The sequence below is a fragment of the Adelges cooleyi genome, unplaced genomic scaffold, assembly GCF_023614345.1.
Source record: "Adelges cooleyi isolate 19-005CV unplaced genomic scaffold, UGA_ACOO_1.1 ACOO_flye_CR_arks_rails_tigmint_CR_PRNA_306, whole genome shotgun sequence".
NCBI classification, from domain to species: domain Eukaryota; kingdom Metazoa; phylum Arthropoda; class Insecta; order Hemiptera; family Adelgidae; genus Adelges; species Adelges cooleyi.
The window spans coordinates 1,466,032-1,487,754 of NW_026095977.1; the positions used below are offsets into that span (position 1 = coordinate 1,466,032).

The 21,723-nt window shown below is 27.1% G+C and overlaps 2 protein-coding genes across 4 annotated transcripts in view; one reads left to right on the plus strand and one right to left on the minus strand.

Annotated features, from left to right (window-relative positions):
- Window positions 1-21,723, minus strand: part of LOC126839547 (uncharacterized) — a 98,442-nt gene that overhangs the window by 13,867 nt on the left and 62,852 nt on the right. The gene's annotated exons all lie outside the window — the stretch shown is intronic.
- On the plus strand, window positions 13,511-18,081 carry LOC126839591 (uncharacterized). Of its 3 annotated transcripts, XM_050574982.1 has the most exons (10): window positions 13,511-13,576; window positions 13,741-13,767; window positions 14,969-15,007; window positions 15,469-15,567; window positions 16,201-16,218; window positions 16,693-16,710; window positions 17,023-17,046; window positions 17,487-17,501; window positions 17,803-17,830; window positions 17,940-18,081. In XM_050574982.1, exons 1-9 carry the CDS (start codon window positions 13,513-13,515, stop codon window positions 17,823-17,825), a joined length of 327 nt encoding a protein of 108 aa, XP_050430939.1. In that variant the 5' UTR covers window positions 13,511-13,512; the 3' UTR covers window positions 17,826-17,830; window positions 17,940-18,081. The 3 variants fall into 3 exon arrangements, with proteins under 3 accessions (XP_050430939.1, XP_050430940.1, XP_050430941.1); XM_050574983.1 differs by lacking the exons at window positions 16,201-16,218; window positions 16,693-16,710; window positions 17,023-17,046; XM_050574984.1 differs by lacking the exons at window positions 16,201-16,218; window positions 17,023-17,046; window positions 17,803-17,830; window positions 17,940-18,081 and having other exon boundaries at window positions 16,693-16,758; window positions 17,487-17,496.

Consider the following 21,723-nt stretch of genomic DNA (forward strand, 5'->3'; position numbering starts at 1 on the left):
GTACAGGAAAAAAAAACCAGCACAACGGACGGGTCTTCCTTTTAATAACGAATAATAACTAGCACTGAAAGTAGTAAAATCCTTTTAAATAAACGTTTTAATGAGAATCTTTACATAATAAAATATACAAATATGTCAGGTTATTGCAATTAAAAACATTGCATAATTATAACAATCTGTGTTCAATTAGATGTTGATAAATAACTTGGTAGAAAAGTATAGGTATACAGTTTAGTGCTCTAGTAAATCATTTGTTTTGTCTTAATTATGTCTCTACATCTGTATCATACCAATACAAATAAAATTATACTAGGTATAAATGAAACAAATTGTACAAAGTAATTGTAGTATTTTTCAAATACATGTACACGCTCGCATATTTTAGTAAAACTAAAGAAAAGTTTTTGCATTTTCTTTATCTTAATAATATCTCACATGCTTGAAAATGTATTATTTTTAAGGATAATTGAAAACGGATGCGTTATAAAAGTTGGAAAACAAATTAATATCAAAATAGAAGTCTCTTTGCTATGTTAATATAGGAGTTTACCAATTGTAGCTTAATGTTAAATTTTATTTAAAAATTGCCAGCAGTCTAGAGGTCCCTTTACTATATTAACCTAACCGTAGGTGTTAAAACAATTGTTTAGCTATTTTTGACAGACATTGAGGACTATTATTTAAGACTGGAAAATTGTTGAAATCAACTAAAAGAGAAATCTTTTGGAGATTGAAAACGATGGTTGCTGTTTTCTATTTTCTATAAAATAGCTTGTAAAAGAACTTAAACAAGATGTAATGGCTAGTTTAATAAATAAAAATAATATAGTTCTGCGATAACAATATTTTGTACAGAATTAAATAAAACATCTTAATAAATTTATGTATACATAAAAAAATTATTAAAAAATCCGATTGTTCGTGGTTTACGGCGGTAGTCATGAGCAATTCTATCCTAACATGTCAGGTGGTCTTTCCACGGAGTCTGCTGCAATTGTCGACTGGGCACACTCGATGCCTGGTGAACACAAATATGCAATCCGAATAAATCATAAAGCAATTAAAAATTATACTTTATACACTAATTGTGGGTTGCCCAAAATGTTGAGAGTTTTGTGAAACCCAGCATACGTTTTTCATGTTAATGATTTTAGTAATTGTATCAATGGCCTTAGAGTTATTTAAAAAGTAAACTTATGCATACTATTATGTGGATATTTTACTTGTGATTACACAATACTTTATACTATTTGCACAGCGATCGACTGCCGTAGCTTTAGTTCTTTCAAAACCAGCTTGCATTTTACTTGCAATCACATAAAGTTAATGATACAAATACATTAACGGGAAACTAAGTAACAAAGTTTTGTATAATACACCATCAAATAGTTATACGTACCGGAACAGCCGTCAAGAGGCCAACAACTTTGATTACTTCCAAGAAAAGCATTATCATACAGTAGTTTACAACGTTACTATTTACTACACAAGAAATGCAATAATTATTACTGGTGAAAGTAGTCTTGGCACGTGTATGGCGGGTTTAAAGCTAATTTTGAAACAATAAAGTAGTTTTAATGATAGATTCGTGTTTAATTTGCATTTATCCATTAAAAGTTCAGTTTTTCCTAGTTTAATGCCATAAAGGTTTTTTAATTATAAAAACTCGATTACTTTTTCAATAGCAGCGTAGCAAAAGTGATATTTTAAACAAAAATAAATTATTGACCTTTTAGCCATTCTAGAGAAGATAGAAAACTTTACTAGAAAAAATAATAATTACAATATGATAAGCAAAATAAATTGTATAATATTGAACATTTTATTTTAACAAAAAAAAAACTGACAAGATATTTTCTTGCATATTTGTGTTGAAATTGTTAAACTTTCTACATAAAGCGTCGATGCTAATTACTAGTACTTTAAATTGTATAGCTACGATTGGGCTTTTTAAACCGGCCAGTTTTCCTAATAAATTAACTTCTGACTTAACACGTGACTATGTTCACGACAAAAAAAAAAATACTTTTAATACGTATAGCGATTGATTAAACATATTGTCTATCTTTATAATTAAAAAAATGTTTATGACACATAAATAGCCAACTGGTAATGAGGCAATTTTCAGTAGAAAAATGCGAATTTTAATTAGTAAAACCGCGTTGTCGTTTGAAAATCATTACTACAAACTGGTATAAATATGCGTCGATCGCAGTCCACAATCGCCAATAAACGTTTCTGTGTAGTAACATAGTAAACTACAATTTAAAAATGATTTTCTTCAATTTAATCAAAGTTCTCGTGGTCCTGGCGGCGGTTATGGTACGTTACACTATATAACAAATAGGTATTATAATATTATGCCAAAAAAAAAATGATGATTGTCATATAAAAAGTTACTATTGTGTGTAGATTTTTTTCCGTTGTTGAAGATCTCTGTAAACTGGACATCCTTTGTAGTTGGCTGTAGAATGTTGTCTTTTAGCGGGAATCTTTTGCCAGCCATCAGTTGTGTAATTCGACACAATTGGAGAGAGCTGAATATTTGTGTTATTACGGTTGATTTGATTACCGACCTAACCGTGAAAAAAGGGCCAAGTTGTATATCCAATAACTGTCAGCCTATCAAAGTAGTGGCAGCTACGTTGTGGCCAAGTCTGCTCCTTATTTAGTCCATAACCACACTTCACGAGCAACACTGTTTTTTTCTTCATCAAAATGATTGTTCCAAACACGATTTTCGCTACCGAGTTGTGTGCAAATCAAAATTTGCAATTTCCATAATAATTATTACCGACTTATAGTTTAATTTGATTGCATTTTTGTGTTCATAGGGCATGACGTGTGGCTTCCGCCGTCCAGGGGTACCACCTCCTCGCATTCGTGTAGGCACAGAATCATGGCAGGCCATAAAGAACTTGGTAGCTGAAGATCAATAAAATGGAGGTGAAATTATATAAGAATAGACTTTGGATGTACAACGGCGACCACCGAAAATTACACAATACAAAAATACTCGGATGGCGTTATTTTACTTTTTTGTTTTTTATTAAAATTCATTACGATATTATATTTGATTCCGAATAAAACATATTATAATTATCACAGAAACAATGTTTTTTTAGCTTTGATGTGTACTAAACCAATTCCTTTGAGTAACAAGTCTACAAATCAAACATTTTATCTAATAGGTATTTTGGTAAAAGTTTAAAAACTAGTTTTAAAGTTTCAAATTTTCCAGAAAAGTGGTAGTATTGAGTTGAAATTTACTAGGTATATATATTTTACTTGTAAGCGATTTTATCGTATTTTTTTTATAATAATTAAAATTCAATTTCAATCCCTCTATTAATAATGACGGTTTTTTTTAAACCTAAAACAACGTGTTGGAAAGAAACGAACTGGTAAAAAGCGTTATTTTGTTCTAAGACTGAAAAAGCGTTACAGGGATACAACCTGGACAATATTACCAAAAGCTACTCAGAGCTAGCAGTATTCTAAAACTAAAAGGATGTTTTCAGTGTTTCAGTTTATCCACCCTAAATCTGTCCAAATCGTTTATGGTTGTCTAGACTGCTTAAATAGTCAAACATCAAACTAGTCCTCATTAGTTTTGAGAAGTACAATTTTGGTTTACATTTTTTCTCTGCGTTTGTTTCATTTATATAGGTAGATTCTCCAGCAAAACTGTTTGATTTTCCGTGTTAACATCTAGTAGGATTTTTAAAATTTCTATCCTAGTTTTAATTTATTTGTTAGAACTTTTACCAGTACATCCGAAGGCCTTCTACCTAAAATAATAATAGTAAAATCAGTGTATATAACAATTGATTGCTGAAAGGTCTAAACACATAATATGTGGTGCATTAGGGAAACAAAATATAATGTTGTTTAAAACAAAAGAATGTTCAGAACTATCTACTTGGATTAGTTAGTATTAAATGAGTTAAGAATATATACCTTGATTTTTGCCGCCAAACCGTCGCCAGGACAGTGCAAACTTTGATTATGTTGAAGAAATGCATTTTTTATCTGCAGTTTATTTATTGCTACTACACAGAAACGATTACTGATGATAGTGGGCTTTGTTTCACTGATATTTATACTGGTTTTAAAAATTCATTTTTTAAATAATAACGTGGTTTTAATAATTGAATATTGCATTTTTACTAGTTGTCTATTTAAACATTTTGTAATTATAAAGGTTGATAACATTTTTAATCGATCCCTATTTGTATTAAAAAGTATTATTTCAATATGAACGTTGGAAATTGTCACATGTTAAATTAACTATGTCGCTAAATGTGTATTTATTAGAAAAATTAGGCAGTTTAAACGGCCCAATCGTAATTATAGAATTTATAGTACTAGTTATTAGTATAAATTAATTAAGATAATTTTATATTAAATTTTACCTCTTTATTTTGTTTTTCTAAACGTTTTTATGGGGAACCCGGTTTGGAATTTACACACAATATATACAATTTTCTCAGCTTTCCGGAAGGAATATTAGAAAAATCCTCGAATTTTGGGCAACACGAAAAGCTCAATCAAGTTAGAACTAGTTTGAAGTCAACATATATCATTTTGTTCGAAATCTCTTCGTATTGATCTACAGTAATTTTGTTTTACTGCTATTGATTGAACGTATTGACCAGCTTGTAAAATATATTGAAGAAGAAGTATTAGTAGGAAATTATTTTAAATGACTTTCACACATTGTAGACATTGTATTATTTCTTTATTTCCGCGTGACATCATTGCTGATTGTAATCATACTTGTATGGTATGGAAAATCTAAGTTTGTGTTGTTACAGTATTTTATTCAGAATCAAGTACAAAATCACAATAAATTAATAATAACGAAAACATTTAAAAATGACACCCGAGTGCAGGTGGTTTTTTTTTCGGTCGTAGTCGTTGGCAATTCCGACCTAGTAGTAGTTGCCCTTGTTGTTGTCGTCGTCATCGTAGTAGTCGCACTCCGAGCATACTCCATAATCGGGGTGTGGGTTCCTGTGCAACTTGTAACACTCAATGCCCTATGTTGAATGATTTAATTATTACTTAAATTACTAATTCTGACGCAAAACATACTTGACAATAAAAAAAAAAAGAGTGTTAGGAAACGGTTAAATTTGATCCAAATTGTATACCTAATACTAGTTCATATGTTTACAAACTAAAAAATATCATAAGCCCTTTGCCCTAGAAGGAGCGGAAGATGGAGTGGAGATTTCTTAGGTTTTAGACTACCCCAATATTACCAACGTTTATTTTTCGGTAATTAAAGTTACACTGTGGAAAATTACACAAGAAAAGTACTTATACAACAATATCAAAATGAACCAATTAAATAATATTTCACTTGTAGTAGTACAGCAGTTATACGTACCAAAACCACGGCCAGGACTATCATAACTTTGATTATATTGAAGAAGATCATTTTTGAATTGTAGTTCGCTATGTGCGTGTAAAGAAAACATGAAAATGGTTACTAATTTTCCCTCCCACCTATATTTATATCAGTTTTAAAATTAATTTCTAAATAATAGCGTAGTTAGTCATTTTTTAATTCGAATTTTCCTATTAAAAATTGCGTTTTTTTTAGTTTTATGAGTGTCATAACTTATTTTTAATTATAAAAGTCAATAACATTTTTTTTCACTGTGTAAGAAAAGTATTAATTTTAATGAATTTTAATTGGGGAACCAGTTATGTAAAAATGATCAAATAAATAAAAAGGTGTGTTTTTTAAATAACTATTTGATGCAGAAAAAATTGTTTTTTGTGCTTATGTCCGTTTGATTTGAGAAACTTTGGATGAAAAAAAAAAGATATTCATACAAGGAAGCACGAGTGAAGTTTTTATAATACTGTTACTTATAACTATTGAAAGCAGCCAAAATAATATTTTTGTTGTGACTTGTTAATTAATACCATTAACGTGGTTGCAATAGGAAATTATAATTTTAATTACAAAAGTTTGATTAACAAACAGTTAGGTAGTTTTTTTAAAAACACACACCATTTTCAAAACCAATCGACATCACAGCTCCACATCGACGGTAAAATATAAAAAATGTATAAAAACTAAAACCCATGACCATAATTAATTTAATATCTACGTTTTTGTAGATGTCGTAGTACTTTGAAAATTAGAAAAAGAAAACATACGGTATGAGTTATAAAAATTTTCAATTTGTAGTATTCAAATAATTGAACTATTTCCATTAAATTACAACGATATTAATTACCGGAATGGCTTTAATTGCGATAAGAGTATTTTATTGACTATCCCGGTTTCTTGCTTAAAACGTCGATGACATTAATTAAAAACGTGACGATTTCCAACGCCAACATAAAATAATAATACTATTTTTGCTACACGCCGATAAAAATTGTTATCGACTTAAGTAATTAAAAAAATGGTACAACACCAATTTGAAACTACTAAAAATGCAATTTTTAATCGAAAAATTCTAATAATATTTTCCAACCGATCAATAAAACTACATTATTATTTACAAAATACTAGTTTCAAAACTGGTATAAACACCCACCGAACGTAGACAATTTTCATCAGTCACCTTTAACGTTTTCTGTGTAGCAAAAAAATAAACTACCTACAGCTAAAAAATGCATTTCTTCAACATAATCAAAGTTGTCACTGTGCTGGCGGCAGTCTTGGCACGTAACACTATTTGATAATATAATATAACATAATAATATTGCACTAAACAAAATATTGCTATTCAGTAACTATGTTCTGTGCATCTCATTTTTAAAACATTTATCTTCTTAGGGCATTGCGTACGGCCAGATGATAAGAGATGTAATCCATAATGAGTCAGCAATTATTGATGTCCCAACCTTCATGCCCAGGTTAGGATAGACATTGGATTACCTTGGTATAATTAATGTTGATTTTCAAAAAAAATAAAGATTGGAATTCCTTGCGGTTGGCCAGGCGCTAAGAGATGCAGCCTAGAGAGTCAGCAGAACGGCTACCTTTCAGAGGATACCATTGGATTGCCAACGACAACGACAGGGAATCATTAATGATAATTGGATGTCATTTTTCCTTTTTTTTTTTTTGCTATTCTTAGTTCATTATACATAATGTTGAATAAAATAATATAACTATAAAAATATACTATTTGTTTATACTTTATCATATATTATAAATATTACAATATCGATCATGTGATAATCATACTAACATGTGCTTCCATACGATTTAGTCGTTGCAACTACTTTGATTGATTTTAAAAGTTGGCTAAGAAGTTTGATCAAAAAATAAATATAAAAATAATACAACTAAATAACTTACTCGTAGCAGTAGGTCAGAAATGAAAAATAGTAAAAAATGAAATATCAGTTAAACCCCCATTTACATCAAAACAAAGATCTCAGAACAAATTATGTATGTTGACTTTTGTGAATTATCTAATTTAATATGACGTTCAGACATTGGTAAAAATAAACTATTATTAAAAATAAAAAAACACTTGTTGGTAATATAATCAATATTTTTAATTACCTACATTTGTTTATCTAAAATACATTTTCTCTTAATAATATAAAAATAATGATCAAAATGTATTGGATTGTGTAAGATAAAATATAACAGCTATCAATCAATTTCCCTATAACAGCTGACCAGAAGTAAAATTTGATTGTAAATGGCTTTGCCGGAATGGAAATTGTTGTCTACTTACATCTATATAGTTCAAATAATATAATTCTAGCTAGAAAAATATGCAATAAAGTATACAACATTTAATAGCTAAAAGTGTTAATCATAAGCAAAATATTTTGGCAACCAATGCCAAAAAAATGTTTGTACTAATTATTTTATTTGTATACAGTATTGGATGAATGCTAGGTATATTTTAAATTAAAAAAATATATCCTATGATAATACCTAATAAATTCTAATTAAGATGCCATTGTGTATGTTACATAACGATAAATGGCAAGTGGGTGTATGTCCACAACAACCTTATATATAATAAAGTTAAGCCGTGGTATTTATATTATTTATTACATTCGTTTCAATGGTAATTGTTTTTTTTTTTCGGTTCTAGTTTTAGTTTCAATTGTATATTTTATCCGAAAGCAACATGACTGTTTACTGCCTTATACATAATAATATTATGTAATTGAAAGCAAAGTCACTGTCTAATAAGTGATTGCTGAAGTAAGTATTTTTAAAGTATTTTAATTTTGGATTACCATGAACACCATGTTTAAATGATATACTTATATATTGTTGTAAATCATTTTATCTATCTTGATTATGTAATAGCAAATAAGCCCCAATTTTCGTAGAAAGCTGAAAAAATATCTAGAATTTAGCGGTATACATTTTAAGCTAAATGTCCTTAGTAACATACTTACCTACAACTGGCTTTCCCCATAAAAATGCTTATAATAACAAAAAAAAAAGAGGTGAAATTTCAAAGAAAACGGACATACGACCACAGTAACCAAAAAAGTTGAATTAATTATGTGTAAAAATACGATAATTTTCCTTTTTTTCGAATTTATATAAACACAGTTTTAACTATTTGTTACAAAACTAGTTTTATAAAAAGTAAGCTGCCACATTTGGTTTAAAAAAAAAACATGCAACTATACAGTACCTATCTAAAAATGTGAGAGAATTATTTTTTTTAATTACAAAAATAAAAAAATTCAATACCGACACAAATGTATTGTACATGCGTTGGTTTATGGCGGTAGACCATTTTGTAGATCAAAATTATAGCAACAGACTTGTAGCCTTAACTAAAAAAAACCCAAAATTGTGAGTTGTGGCAGTCTTGCACCAAGGGTGCGAAAAGTCAACATACATCATTTCTTTTAAGATCCCTTTGTAATGATGTTAAACGGTGTTTCCAGCTATTCTGATCAAACTTATAAGCCAGCTTTAAAATCAATTAAAGTAGTTGGAACGACTATATTGATTGGAATAACATATTTGTGTGATTACCACACGATTGATATTTTAATATTTATAATAGGTATTTGTTAAATGAATGGTATGTTTTTGTGATTATATTATTTTGTTCAACATGATGTATAATAAATTAATAAAAGCAAAAAAAAAAAAATGACATCCTATTATTGATGGTTTCCGGCTGCAGCCGTTGGCAATCCAATGTCTATCCCCACCTGAAAATGAAGATGAGTAATCCTGTGCTGGCTTATTGTGGACTTAATTTATTTTTAAAAATTGGTATTATTTTTACCAAAGAGGCCTGTTTTGAAACAGCACTGACATAATAGGGTAATATTATACATACAAAAACCGCCGCCAGGACAGTGCAAACTTTGATTGTGTTGAAGAAATGCATTTTTAAACTGTAGTTTATTTATTGTAACTACTCAGACGCGATTAATGATAACAGTGGATATTGTTCCACGGATATTTATACCGGTTTTTAAAACTAATTTTTAAATAATTCGCGGTTTTAATAATTAAAATTTGCATTTTACTATTAAAAAATGCAATTTTACTAGTTGTCTATTTATGTTTCATAAACATTTTGTAATTATAACGATTTTAATCAAACGCAAGGTATATTAAAAAGTATTATTTTGATATGAACGTTGGAAATCATGTTAAATTAATTGAATGTAAGACCAGGTAGAAAAACTAGGCAGTTTAAAGAGCCCAATCGTAAGTATTAGAATTTGTAGGACTAGTAACAGTATTGACGTTTTATGTAAAAAGTTCAATTAACTCTGTCAGTTAATCTGCATGTGCCTGGTATTTAACTTTTTATGTTCTATTAGCGTTTTCATAACTTTTAATCAAAGATCATTAAAACGGTGTTTGCTATAATTTCGAGTTATAGCTTAGTGTAAGACATTATTGTTTATTCTAAGTTACTACATATTTTACAAAACGCATCGTTTACAATCAAAATATGGCTAGACTAAAAATGCTAGCAATTTTCAAGCATAACCTAGAAAGTATCTAAGAATGATCCCAGTATGTATACTTTTTTAGCCTTTTTCGAATATTCTGTACAAATGTTGACGAAATAAAAATTACGGTTATCACTGATTTGGTCTTAAAATAAACATTTTTTTTTCAGAGTGCCAGTATTGTAAAGGAACACATATTTTCAACTAAAATGTTACTTTTATTTTTGTATAAAATATATGTAAATAAAACAGTATTAATTAACAGTTTAAAGTTAATATTTCCTTTTCAAAAGTTTGATTCTTTTTACTACACTATACTGCTATAACCCATAAGGCAATTTAAAATAATTGTAAATCATTTTATTTCGATTTCTGTAAAAAAGGATGTATAGTAATACATTTGCCAAGGTGTTGTTAGAAAACTAGTTCAGCAATAACAACACTCAATTTTTAAAATTCTAGCCTGTTATTTTTCTATAAGACTTTAAAGATATAGTGTTACTACTATGGTGGTTAAAAATCGCTATAATACTACTCAGCTCCGCATAGGAAAAAAAGTTAAACTAAACACAGATGTTACCATTTAGGATTGAAAAGTTGAATTATAAACCATTTTAACACTCTTAATAATATATAAATTCCATCTATTAAGTATACTATTTGTATTTGTATAATTACATGACATGACTTAGATAGATGACTTAGTTTGATGGTGACATGAAAATCATGTAAATTTAGGTCAATATATTAATAAAAAATTTGGGACAATCGATTTCTTTATTTGTTTTTTTAGCAGTTGTTTATGGCTTTGAAATTAAACCGAACGTAGAGCGCAGCTGGTTTACGTTGTAAATGTGTTTTTGTATTTATTCTATCAAAAAAATATTTTCGAAGACAAAAATAAATAATTATAAGCACTTGGACGTACCTAAAGCGAACAATAACAAAATATAACTAATTTAATAAATAATTTGCTTTAAAATCAAAGGTACGAAAAAAGTCAATAGGGAAGTAGCACGTTTTTTAGTAGGAGATAACATTATCATATAACGACACTACAGAAAATAACACATTTTGAACCAACAACGGAAATAACACGTTATGAATTCTTAAAAATGGTCTTTGTATACTTCTAACATGGGAATTAATGAGTTTTGACGCGAATTGGAAATAGTACATTTTGAAAAAAAATTCAAAATTGACAATACCGCGTTTTGAATTAGCGCTGGCTTTTAAATCCTTTGTTTCTACGCTATAAAAATGGAATAGAATAATAAAAGTGCCACAAATGAGCTCCTCGTTTAGTTTACAATACGAATCAATGTCTAACTCAATTTATTCAAGTTTGGCAGTACAACGTTTTGGATTGTACCCTTGAAATATTATTTTTGGAAACACACATACGATTGACGGTTCTATATAGTCAACATGTTGACTATGTAAGTAAAGAAATATGATGTGACAACCATTTCAAACACACCAATTGCTTACAACCGCCTTTTGTTAAATGTTCTTTATGTATAGTAACTATTATTATATCTTAAAAAAACCAGTACAGTCCAAACCAAGTGAATCCACAGATTCACATCGAAGTGTTGTATATAATCTAATTAGGTGTAGATGGTTGGAAAAGGTTATATTGAAAATTTAAGGGAAATTTACATAGGTCAATGTTGGCTTTGTTTTGTTTTAATTAGTGAGCACAATTTTATGTTTGCTTGTAATATTGTCCTTGGAACAGTATATACTGTATACCCACAGTTTTTTTTTTTTTTTTAATTTGTAAATTTAAAAAAAATATGTTTACCCGTTATCACAACTGTTCGATCAATATACAAACATTTAAAATCATGAAAAACGAGTTGTTTTTTTTTTCTTAAAACCGCTTGTTTTAGCAAAAATATTATACGACGTTCAAGTTACAATAATTCGAATAGATATTTATTTTAAAGTGTGAATATTACAGCAACCGTGTAGTTGCTGAATTATTAAAGAAATATAGTATATATTTGGTTGTATACTATAAGTGACAATTATATTTATGAAGGTGTCTAGCCATTTCAATAAATTTAATTGAACATTTTCCACGACAGTTTCCTTTTACTATAAATGTATGGGAAAAATTAAGTTTTCACTCTAATTTTTACAATTTTTTCTTATCGTAACATTAGAAATGTATTGTCATGTCATCTATCCTTAACCACAAAACCCTCTCCCCCTCTATCTGATCATAAACCCCTCCTTAAAAGAGCATTAGTCTAGCATATTATAACTATAAGCACTTTTAAATTATGTAACTCAATAATATCTTCCCTCTAACGATAGCTTTAGCAAAAACTACGTAGGGCGTTAAAAGTTACAATTCGATTGATAATTATGCTTATGTGTGAATATTACAGCAGCCTTGAAATTGCTGAATTATTGAAAATATATAGTACATTTTGGGTTGTATACTGAAAGGTTATATTATTATTATTATTAATTGTTTACCTTGGACTTATTTACATAATTTTTTGTTCTTATAACTCAGGAAAATAATCGAAATTCAATTTATCTGATCATATCCCCCCCCCCCAGAAAGAATTAGTGTCATATTTATTCATATAATCTTTAATTTTCATAAACTATTTTACTATTTTATTTGTTAAGTCCTTAAAACGAAATAACTTGATCAAAAAGTCAACCTATAGTGTATTACATTTTGTGCGGAAACCCCAAAATAATAATATATCTATGGTAAAAAAACAAAACTACTAAAGTGGTTTATATTATGAATGGGACTGAAATCAAAATCTCTGTAGTAACCAACATCTTGGATACTTTAACCAGAAATTGACAAATAACTCGGATATATTATTAAGAATAAACAACTGTAAGAAAACATGTACATATCGCCTACTTTTACAACGTGTATGAAAAATTACAGTTTTGTTGTTTAGGATAATTCTATACTTAACTAATTCATTTTATGATTAGTTGGATATGGTAGTATTTTACATTTTTGGGATTGTTATAAATTTTTCATTGAGCATAGTTTTCAAGTTAATCAATAATACATTTAAACGACTTAACAGAGGGTTTCGTCATATTATATATATATATTTGTTTTATGTATAACATATTTACACGGAGTTTAAAAAATATGTTATTGTGATGTTTATCAAACTGCGAATATCTTCGAACAATATACAGTCAACATTCATCTTGTGTATTCTGTTTTGACCAAAAAAAAAACATATTTTTTTGGCTAAATGTTTGGTTTAAAAAAAAAAATAACGAAATCTTGTTGTTTGATTTTGAACATAATAAACATCATAAAGGAGGGTTTCGTCATATTATATATGTATGTATTTACATGGCGTTAAAAAAATATGTTATTGTGCTGTTTACCAAACTACAAATATCTGCGAATTATATACATTTAATGTAAATAGTTTGTAGCGACCAACTTTTTGACCCAGAAAAAAACGTTTGTTTTTGGCTAAAGTAAGAATATAAATTACACAGAATATGATATTTTTTATTCATTCTTTGAGCGGTTCAATTTTCAGTTTGTAATAATCGTTTATAAAGATGGATTCTAAAAAAATCATTACAATGACCATCGTGTCACTTATTATCTTAATAGCAATTACAGGTAACATATATTTTAGTATTTTGCCAATTTATTATATTATAGTACATATTAATATATTACAAAATAATGATATACAAATTGTTTAACCATTGTAATATGCTATGTAATAATTATTTAAATAGTTTGTATGATTAAATTGCGTTAATGTGTTTAATGTATTACAGCCGTTTATGGGAGACCCAGCCAAGAAGGTAATTCATACATTTAGTTTTAACCTATTCAAGATAGCAAAGAAGTTTCCTAAAATTTTGTAAAGACAGTGTACATTTTCATACAAATTTAATTTTGTGAGGCGGTAAACGAATTTCATTTTAACCTTTAATTTGTAATTATAAAAAATAATACTGTTCAATTTTTGAACGATTTTTGAGCAAATTACAAAACTGTGGAGACAATTGTGTCGTACTGCAAATGCATTGTCTATATGCTGTACATTGTATAAAGTTAATTATGGAAAATTATACTAATTGTACAATATATAAAACAGATAATGCAAATCTTAATGTTTGTTTTTGAACATATTGTAATATACTTCTTTTGATCAATTAGTATCAAATAATTATGTCAAAATGAACAATATGTCAATTCTGATATTTTAGTTAAATTATATGAAATACCTATTTTATTCATTTAATTCGAATTATTTTAAATATCAATAACACTTTTTGTATGCAGGAGAAAAGGTCATCACAGGTAAAAACATTTTTGGTTTAATTTATATAAAATAAAATATGTAAATAAAATACTAATAATTAACTGGTCAAAGTTAAACGAGGTTTTCCATTCCGATCCGTTAATGATTAAATAACATATGTATATATAATATGATTATTGTATAAACATATAAAAGTATTTTTGTTCATTATGAATATATTTTTAGCAGAAAGGAAATTATTATGATTTTATACTTAAAGTAGTTAATTATAGGGTAAGGTAGTTGACCCAAGTATTGCCTATTCAAAGAGCTTTTAATAAACATTTAAATAAGAATATTTAAAAAAAAAACTTTTTTCGTTTACAGTTAAAGTACTTTTATAATTGATTTATAAAATAAATTTATGATTTTTACTTACATAGTGATTGTATTTTTGTGTAACACCTTATAATACCAATAATAATAGTAATTTTTTAAACGATTTTTGAGAAAATAAACTGTGGAGACAATTGTGTTGTACTGAAAATGCACTGTCTAAATGATGTACATTGTATTAAGTTAATTATGGAAAATTCTACTAAATGCACGTTTAGTGTGATATGAAAAAAACATGTTTCGTTTTCGATTAAAGGTTTGGTTTATAACAGAAAATGCAAATCTTGTAGTTTGTTTTTAAACATATTGTAATCTACTTCTTTTGCTTTTATTGTGTATAAATACAATTTTTTTGTATGCAGAAGACGATAAAGAAAAACAACGTATTAGCCACGCTGTCAGTATGTATACTGTAACTATTATAGCTTACTTAATTATAGAAAACTCTTGTCTTGTCGAAACATTAAAAAAAATAAATCTCATCAATTTAAACAATTATAAGTAGTAAAGCACGAGTAATTTCATTTAGTTGGCTAACTATTTATTGTTAGTTTAATATAATAATTAATATCGTTTGTGTTTGATTGGCTACGTGAAAGATAAAATGAGCGTTTTCATCATCCACTCACAGATAAACTTGTATAATTTTTTTAACAATGCGTGAATAATGATAATTTAATTAAGGTTGATGAAGTATAATTATATTATATAATTATTTAATTAATATTATTATGTATAAAAACCATTTATTTTATGGAGCTGATAAAAAAAGAGCATTTCATTTGTTTAGTGCGGTATGTCTTTTAGGAACGGATTGTTAAAATATCTATTATTTTGTATTAATTTCACTTACTGTATGCAGGAGATAGTGATAATTTCAGTTATTCCAGCCTAGTAGGTCATGTATGGGATAAACAAGTAAAACGTAAATCTAAACCCGGCAAATCAGGTGAAAATTCCGGTATGTATGCTTTCGTAGTTTTTTTGTATCTTTTTTTTGTGAATATCTGTTTTGTTTTTTTATATTATTTCATAATTTGGATTTTTGGAGTTTTTGAAACTCTGCAATATAAATGTCCATAATTCATACAATCCGTTCGTTATCCCACGAGCCGCTATTAAATGATGATTCTTACATTATGATTTATTACTAGGATTAGTTTAAAACAAATCATTAGGTTATCGTAGATTTTGAATTTTTTTTATAAAGCAATAAACATAGATGCATAAAAAAAAAATATTTGATAAAAGTGTATATTTGATACGTTTGTTTTTTTTCTAAACATTATTGGTGTTAGATAATAACCTATGGAACATAACGTTTTAGCAGTTAGTAAAATATTTTATTGTAGGACAACATTAGAGACGGAAAAAATGTTTTTTCTCAGTCTGTTTCCAAACAGATCTTTTCAAAAATTCAAAGAATAAAATAATCTTAAAACAAAAACTTAGTAAATAGTTGTAAAATAGTAATTTATTTTACAACGAAAAGTAATATATTTAGTTAGAGCATATTTACGCATTTATAAAATATTAAAAACAAATATCTTTTGTGTTTTTTTAAATTTATTAATTTGACTTGTTTATGATATAGAAATACCGAATAAAATTGGTATGTACATATGTAAATTTATTAAATGTTACTGATTAGGTATTATATCTATTAGTTGTTATCTATATTTGGGTGGTAGCTATGAGTGGTAAATATGTTTTTAAATCAAATAACTATACAATGATTTTTTTTTTAAGTTTTTAACCTGTAAATGATGTAATAAAGATTTGCTGTTAGGCTTACAACTTTGTTTATATAATTAAATGTTAACCAAACATTTTATGTCTATAGCACGGGCAAAATCACCTAATAAAATATAGAACTTTCTATAAAATTACTATGGTTGGAAGATTATACCATTATCCGTATGACGAAATATAATGATTCAATTAAATTAAGGCCAAACCATCTTTATTTTAATAATTAATAGATAGAATAGAAAAAAATCTTTTATTTTACCTTTCAAAATATGTAAAATATTTAATTCCCATAATTTTTATTTTTTTGAGTTATTAAATAAACACATTTTTTCAGATTGCAAGCATTGTGGAGGTAATAACATTTTTTGAAATTAAAATGTTGCTTTTATTTTTAACAAAAGTATGTGAATAAAATATAACTTACTAACTATACACAGTTAAACGAGATATTTCATTGAACATGTCGAATAGTCGGAGATAAGATGTGTTGTGATAATATTTCCATTCCGATCGGTTAATTATTAAATAACATTTATATAATATAATTATTGTAAATATATATGTGTTTTTGTTCGTGATTCATTTACTGCATTGGTTACTTTTTTTTAATTATACTACTTTACTATAATAGTTGCCTTATATTTATATTTTTTTCATATTTTAGTTGTTAACTATCGGCACAACCTAAGTAAGAGCTAATATATTTCATTTATATACTCTACATTAATGTATTATCCATGTCGTACTTAATTATTTTACTTACAATTTGAAACGACCAGATACCATAAAAAAACATCCCAATAATAAATAGTGGTTTAGTTGTGTTAGTGATATTTTTAATCGATACTGACTTAACTGAACTTAGAATGGATTTCAATTAAGAACTCTATAATACTTTTTTCAATAAAATATTATTTTTGATAACAATAAAAATTGTTGAATGATAAATGTCCAAAAAATCAGTATTAAATAAAAAACAACGTACCTAAATCCAAAATCTTTAGAAGCAATCTTAATTTACCCAAAATGTATTTCAGTTAGTAAATCCATGTGCAATATTATACTTAAGTATACTAATTTGTTGTTTTATAACTCGGTTAGTAATTGAATAAACGTTTTTTGTTTCAGAGTGCACGAGTTGTGGTAAGTTTTTTTATAATATTGTATTACGTTTATATTAAATGCAAATTTGGCAAAGTCTCATTATAGTTAAAAGTTTTTATTCTGGTGACTGGTGTAAACTGTTCAAAATGATTAATCATTAATATAAAGATAGATTTATGGTACATTTCATACATATATTGTCCGAGCTTCGTCATTGGAGTTATCTGGAGACATGTAGATTATAATTCAAAAAACTTTTGGGTGTACGTTAAAAAAATAAAATGGTAAATAGAGTAGCTAAAACCCTTGTTAGTATGATAATGTGATGTTTTCTTTCCAGAGCAACCGATAAAGCTTGTATGACACATGTAAGTCCTAAGTATAGTTTTATTAATTTTTTTTTTGTTTGAATAAATGATTTTTTACTATACATTTCGTTTTTTTGTGTGTTATTATTTAATATTTTTTTAAATACAGAATGCTGGACCGTCATGCATCTTCACTCAGATAAAAAAATAAAGTTTTCATTCTACAGAAATATATTTTATAGTAATTTTAAGTATTGTATTTATATCTAACGCATTGATTTGTTGTAAAAACTTTTAATTATTATTCAGTTTACAAACATTAATAATAGTAATAAAATTTAATCGTTTATATTTTATTACTTTTAATTAATGTTTGAAAACTGAATAATAATAAACTTTTAATTGTTATTCAGTTTTCAAACATTATTTAAAAGTACTAAAATATAAACGATTAAATTTGAATTAATTTGTTGTTTTGTTCAAAGTTTTTAATAATTTCATTGATTGTAATATTTAATTAATTACATAATAAATACACATTGTAATATAATATTATTATACTTTTTAAAATTGATTGTGCTGTGGTTTATTAAATTCCTTTTAGTAGGTATCGTGGACATTTGCATAGTGTCACTGTGAATAATACTATATGATGTATTATTCTACATTATAACAGCATTAGGTTTTAGATTTCATATTTAAGGTAGAGCGCAGCTCGTTTACGTATAAATGGGTTTTTGTATTAATTACTAGAGCTTCGCGAGACCTTATACCTAAAAACCGTACTTTGGACCCCCCCCCCCCCAAGGACATTTCTGGTTGCGCTACTTGTCCGGTGTTCCTTACTTGGGTTGCTACCACCTTTAATAAATTGCATTTATTACCATTGTATAGTTTCTACATTGTGGCCAAGTCTGCTTATTTCTTACCTATTTCTTTAGTTCATAACCACACTTCACGCCTACTTTCATGAGCAACACTGCTCTTTTATTTGTATTGCTTAACACTTAGGTGGTATAAATCCATATATTGAGAGGTGACTAACCAAAAATTCATCCTCTAAATGATAATAATTAAAAATTTTAAAATAATTTTGTTTTTTATTTATCAATAGAGTAGTATCAATTTCAACAAATATAGCAAAATCTATAGTTCTAATTTTTTTGGGGTGGACCGAAGACTTATATTAAATATATAAGTACTTCGATAAATAATAAAATACATGTTGATGTTGAATTTCAATATAAATTTTAAAATTCATAGTTTGGATTTAAGCTATTTTTATTCAGTGCTTCAGATACAATAATTAAATAATTATTTAAATGAAAAATTAGTTTCAATAAAAATGATTTGAAGTTAATATTTTATATTTATGTTTTAATAATGCCTAATGTCTGAAATCACACCACAAAAAAAAAACAAAATAGTCAATATTAATAAATGTCTAATTTAGTTCAAGCTACATCAACAGCAAGTAAAAAAAAATTTATATATATATATATGTATACATATAAAATATTATAAAATATTTTATACATATTATAAAATAAACATTAAATAGTAAGTGAAAATAAATGATCAGACAATTATTTTGATTATAAAAACGTTTTTAGAACACAGAATGTTGAACACTAAAATAATATGTCTAAAGATAACTATATTAAGAATTTAAAAATATGATATAGGGACTTTTGCTGATGTTTTTCAAAAACATAACTAATTTTTTGAATATGAGACTGCATAAAAATGCAATTATGTGTTGGTAAAATGATTATTATAAGGCCAGGGAGTACAACTGGAATGTATAAGATGTGCAACGTGTAATGTGATTAAAATAAATTATAGTTATTTCTTATTAGGGTAGAATGAACACATACATATTTTATGTCAATAATGTTTATAAATTTTAAGCACACAAAAGTAGCCCCAGGTGTATAAAACTAAAAATTGATTGTTTTTAGATCTGAACAATAATTGTTATTCAGTGTATCAAGATACTATTATTATTATTTAAAAAGATTTTTTTCAACATAATATACTATTATTTTAACAACAATAAGCATTTTTTAATTAATCCATGTATTATTGTTATTTTTGGATAAGTAATTAATTTTAAACAATACTTCCTAAAAAAATTTACCTGAAAAGTGAAATCAGATACATAATTGAAAAAAGTAAAATATATATGTGTATCAATTTCAAAGAATATTGTAAAACAAACTACAGTTTCAACTTTAATGACAATTATTACCATTTTTTTTAGCGTAAATTGTTGATTTCCACATAGCTCACCTACAATGTCTGAATTTTCTAAAGTTGAAATATTAAAACCACAAACTAAGTAAAAAAATAATTTTAAAAACCCCATACAGATGGGTATTTGATAGTGATCATATATATTTATATAGGCAATAAGTAATAATAATCTTAGACAACTGGCGAAAAGAATATTAATAAATAGTTCATGTCTATATATAATGAAAAAGTTATCAAATGTTTATGTTCTATTTCAACTAAAGTAGATCTAATGATTATATTCACAGAAGTACTCGTAGTAGGTTGGAATGATTATCACACGATCTATATTGTAATAATAATAACATATTTAATGCTGTATTTTTTTGTGATTACGATATTTTATTTGGTATCAAGTATAACATCATAATGATTTTATAATAACGATAAATTTAAAATAGTGATATCCAATTATTGATAGTTTCCGGTCGTAGTAGTTGGCAATCCAATGTCTATCCTAACCTGGGTGAGAAAGGAGGGCTGTAGACCCAACCTGGTGGAAAAGGTTCAAGTGACTCATCGCGAACTGCATCTCTTGACACCGAGCCATACGCAATGCCCTATGAACAAAAATGTTTTAAAAATGATTTATATTACTGATTCTTGGATGCACAAAACAAAGTTGGTTCTAAGAATTGTGTGTTTGGAAAACGACGTTTCTCATTTGTTAATATAGAATCAACATAGGTTTTGTGCAATCCTGCATAAGTATTGCATACAACTTGTAACTTAACACATTTGTGTATTATCAGTCGAATTTCACGCATCATAATTTTATACCCTTTCTTATAAACATGTAATCTGACAGTAATTTGAGAACAGCCATACAAAGCCATTTGTACAATACATACTTGACGCAGCGATCAAAATATAATTATATTCTTCAATTAAGATACTATTGTAAGAATTATTATCTAAAAATCATTTTTAACCTAGTCTACAGTCGATGCATTGTACTGTTAGAATTAGAAACATATCATTGTATAAATATTCAAGCCTGTATTCTTTTTGAATGTTGAAAAATAAATATAACTAAAGAAAGCTACCTCTTTGTGGTTTTAATATGTGTAGCCTTATTTGAAGTCCTTCGAAATCATATCCACACAATGACCCTAATCTAATTTATCTTAACCTAACCGGTTAACATGTATAACTGAATAAATGTATAGATTTTTCGAAATAAAACAACGTTATGCAAAAAATATCGTCAATTGGTTATACTTACCAAAATGGCCGCCAAGACAGTAACAACTTTGGCAATGTTGAAGAATTGCATTTTTAAACTGCAGTTTACTTTGTTAGTACACAGAAAACGCAAATGGATACTGATGAAAATATCCTTGGTTCGACGGGTATTTATACTAGGTAGTTGTAATATTAATTATTTCATAATAACGTAGTATTAATTATAGATAAGGCATTTTTAATTTGAAAATCCAATTAAAACATAACATTTTTACAAGTTCAAATTGTTTTAACGATCAGTTCATTTTTAATTAAAAATATCAAAGATCTTTAAAACGATATTTCATACATCATCTTATTACACAGCAAGTCCGTACTGGCTGCTCTTACGGGCCGTTTGCTGCAGCCCATATGGCCGCCTAAAAATGTTTAATGTCATCCTAGTCAAATGCAGCGGCGAAGCGTCATAGGAG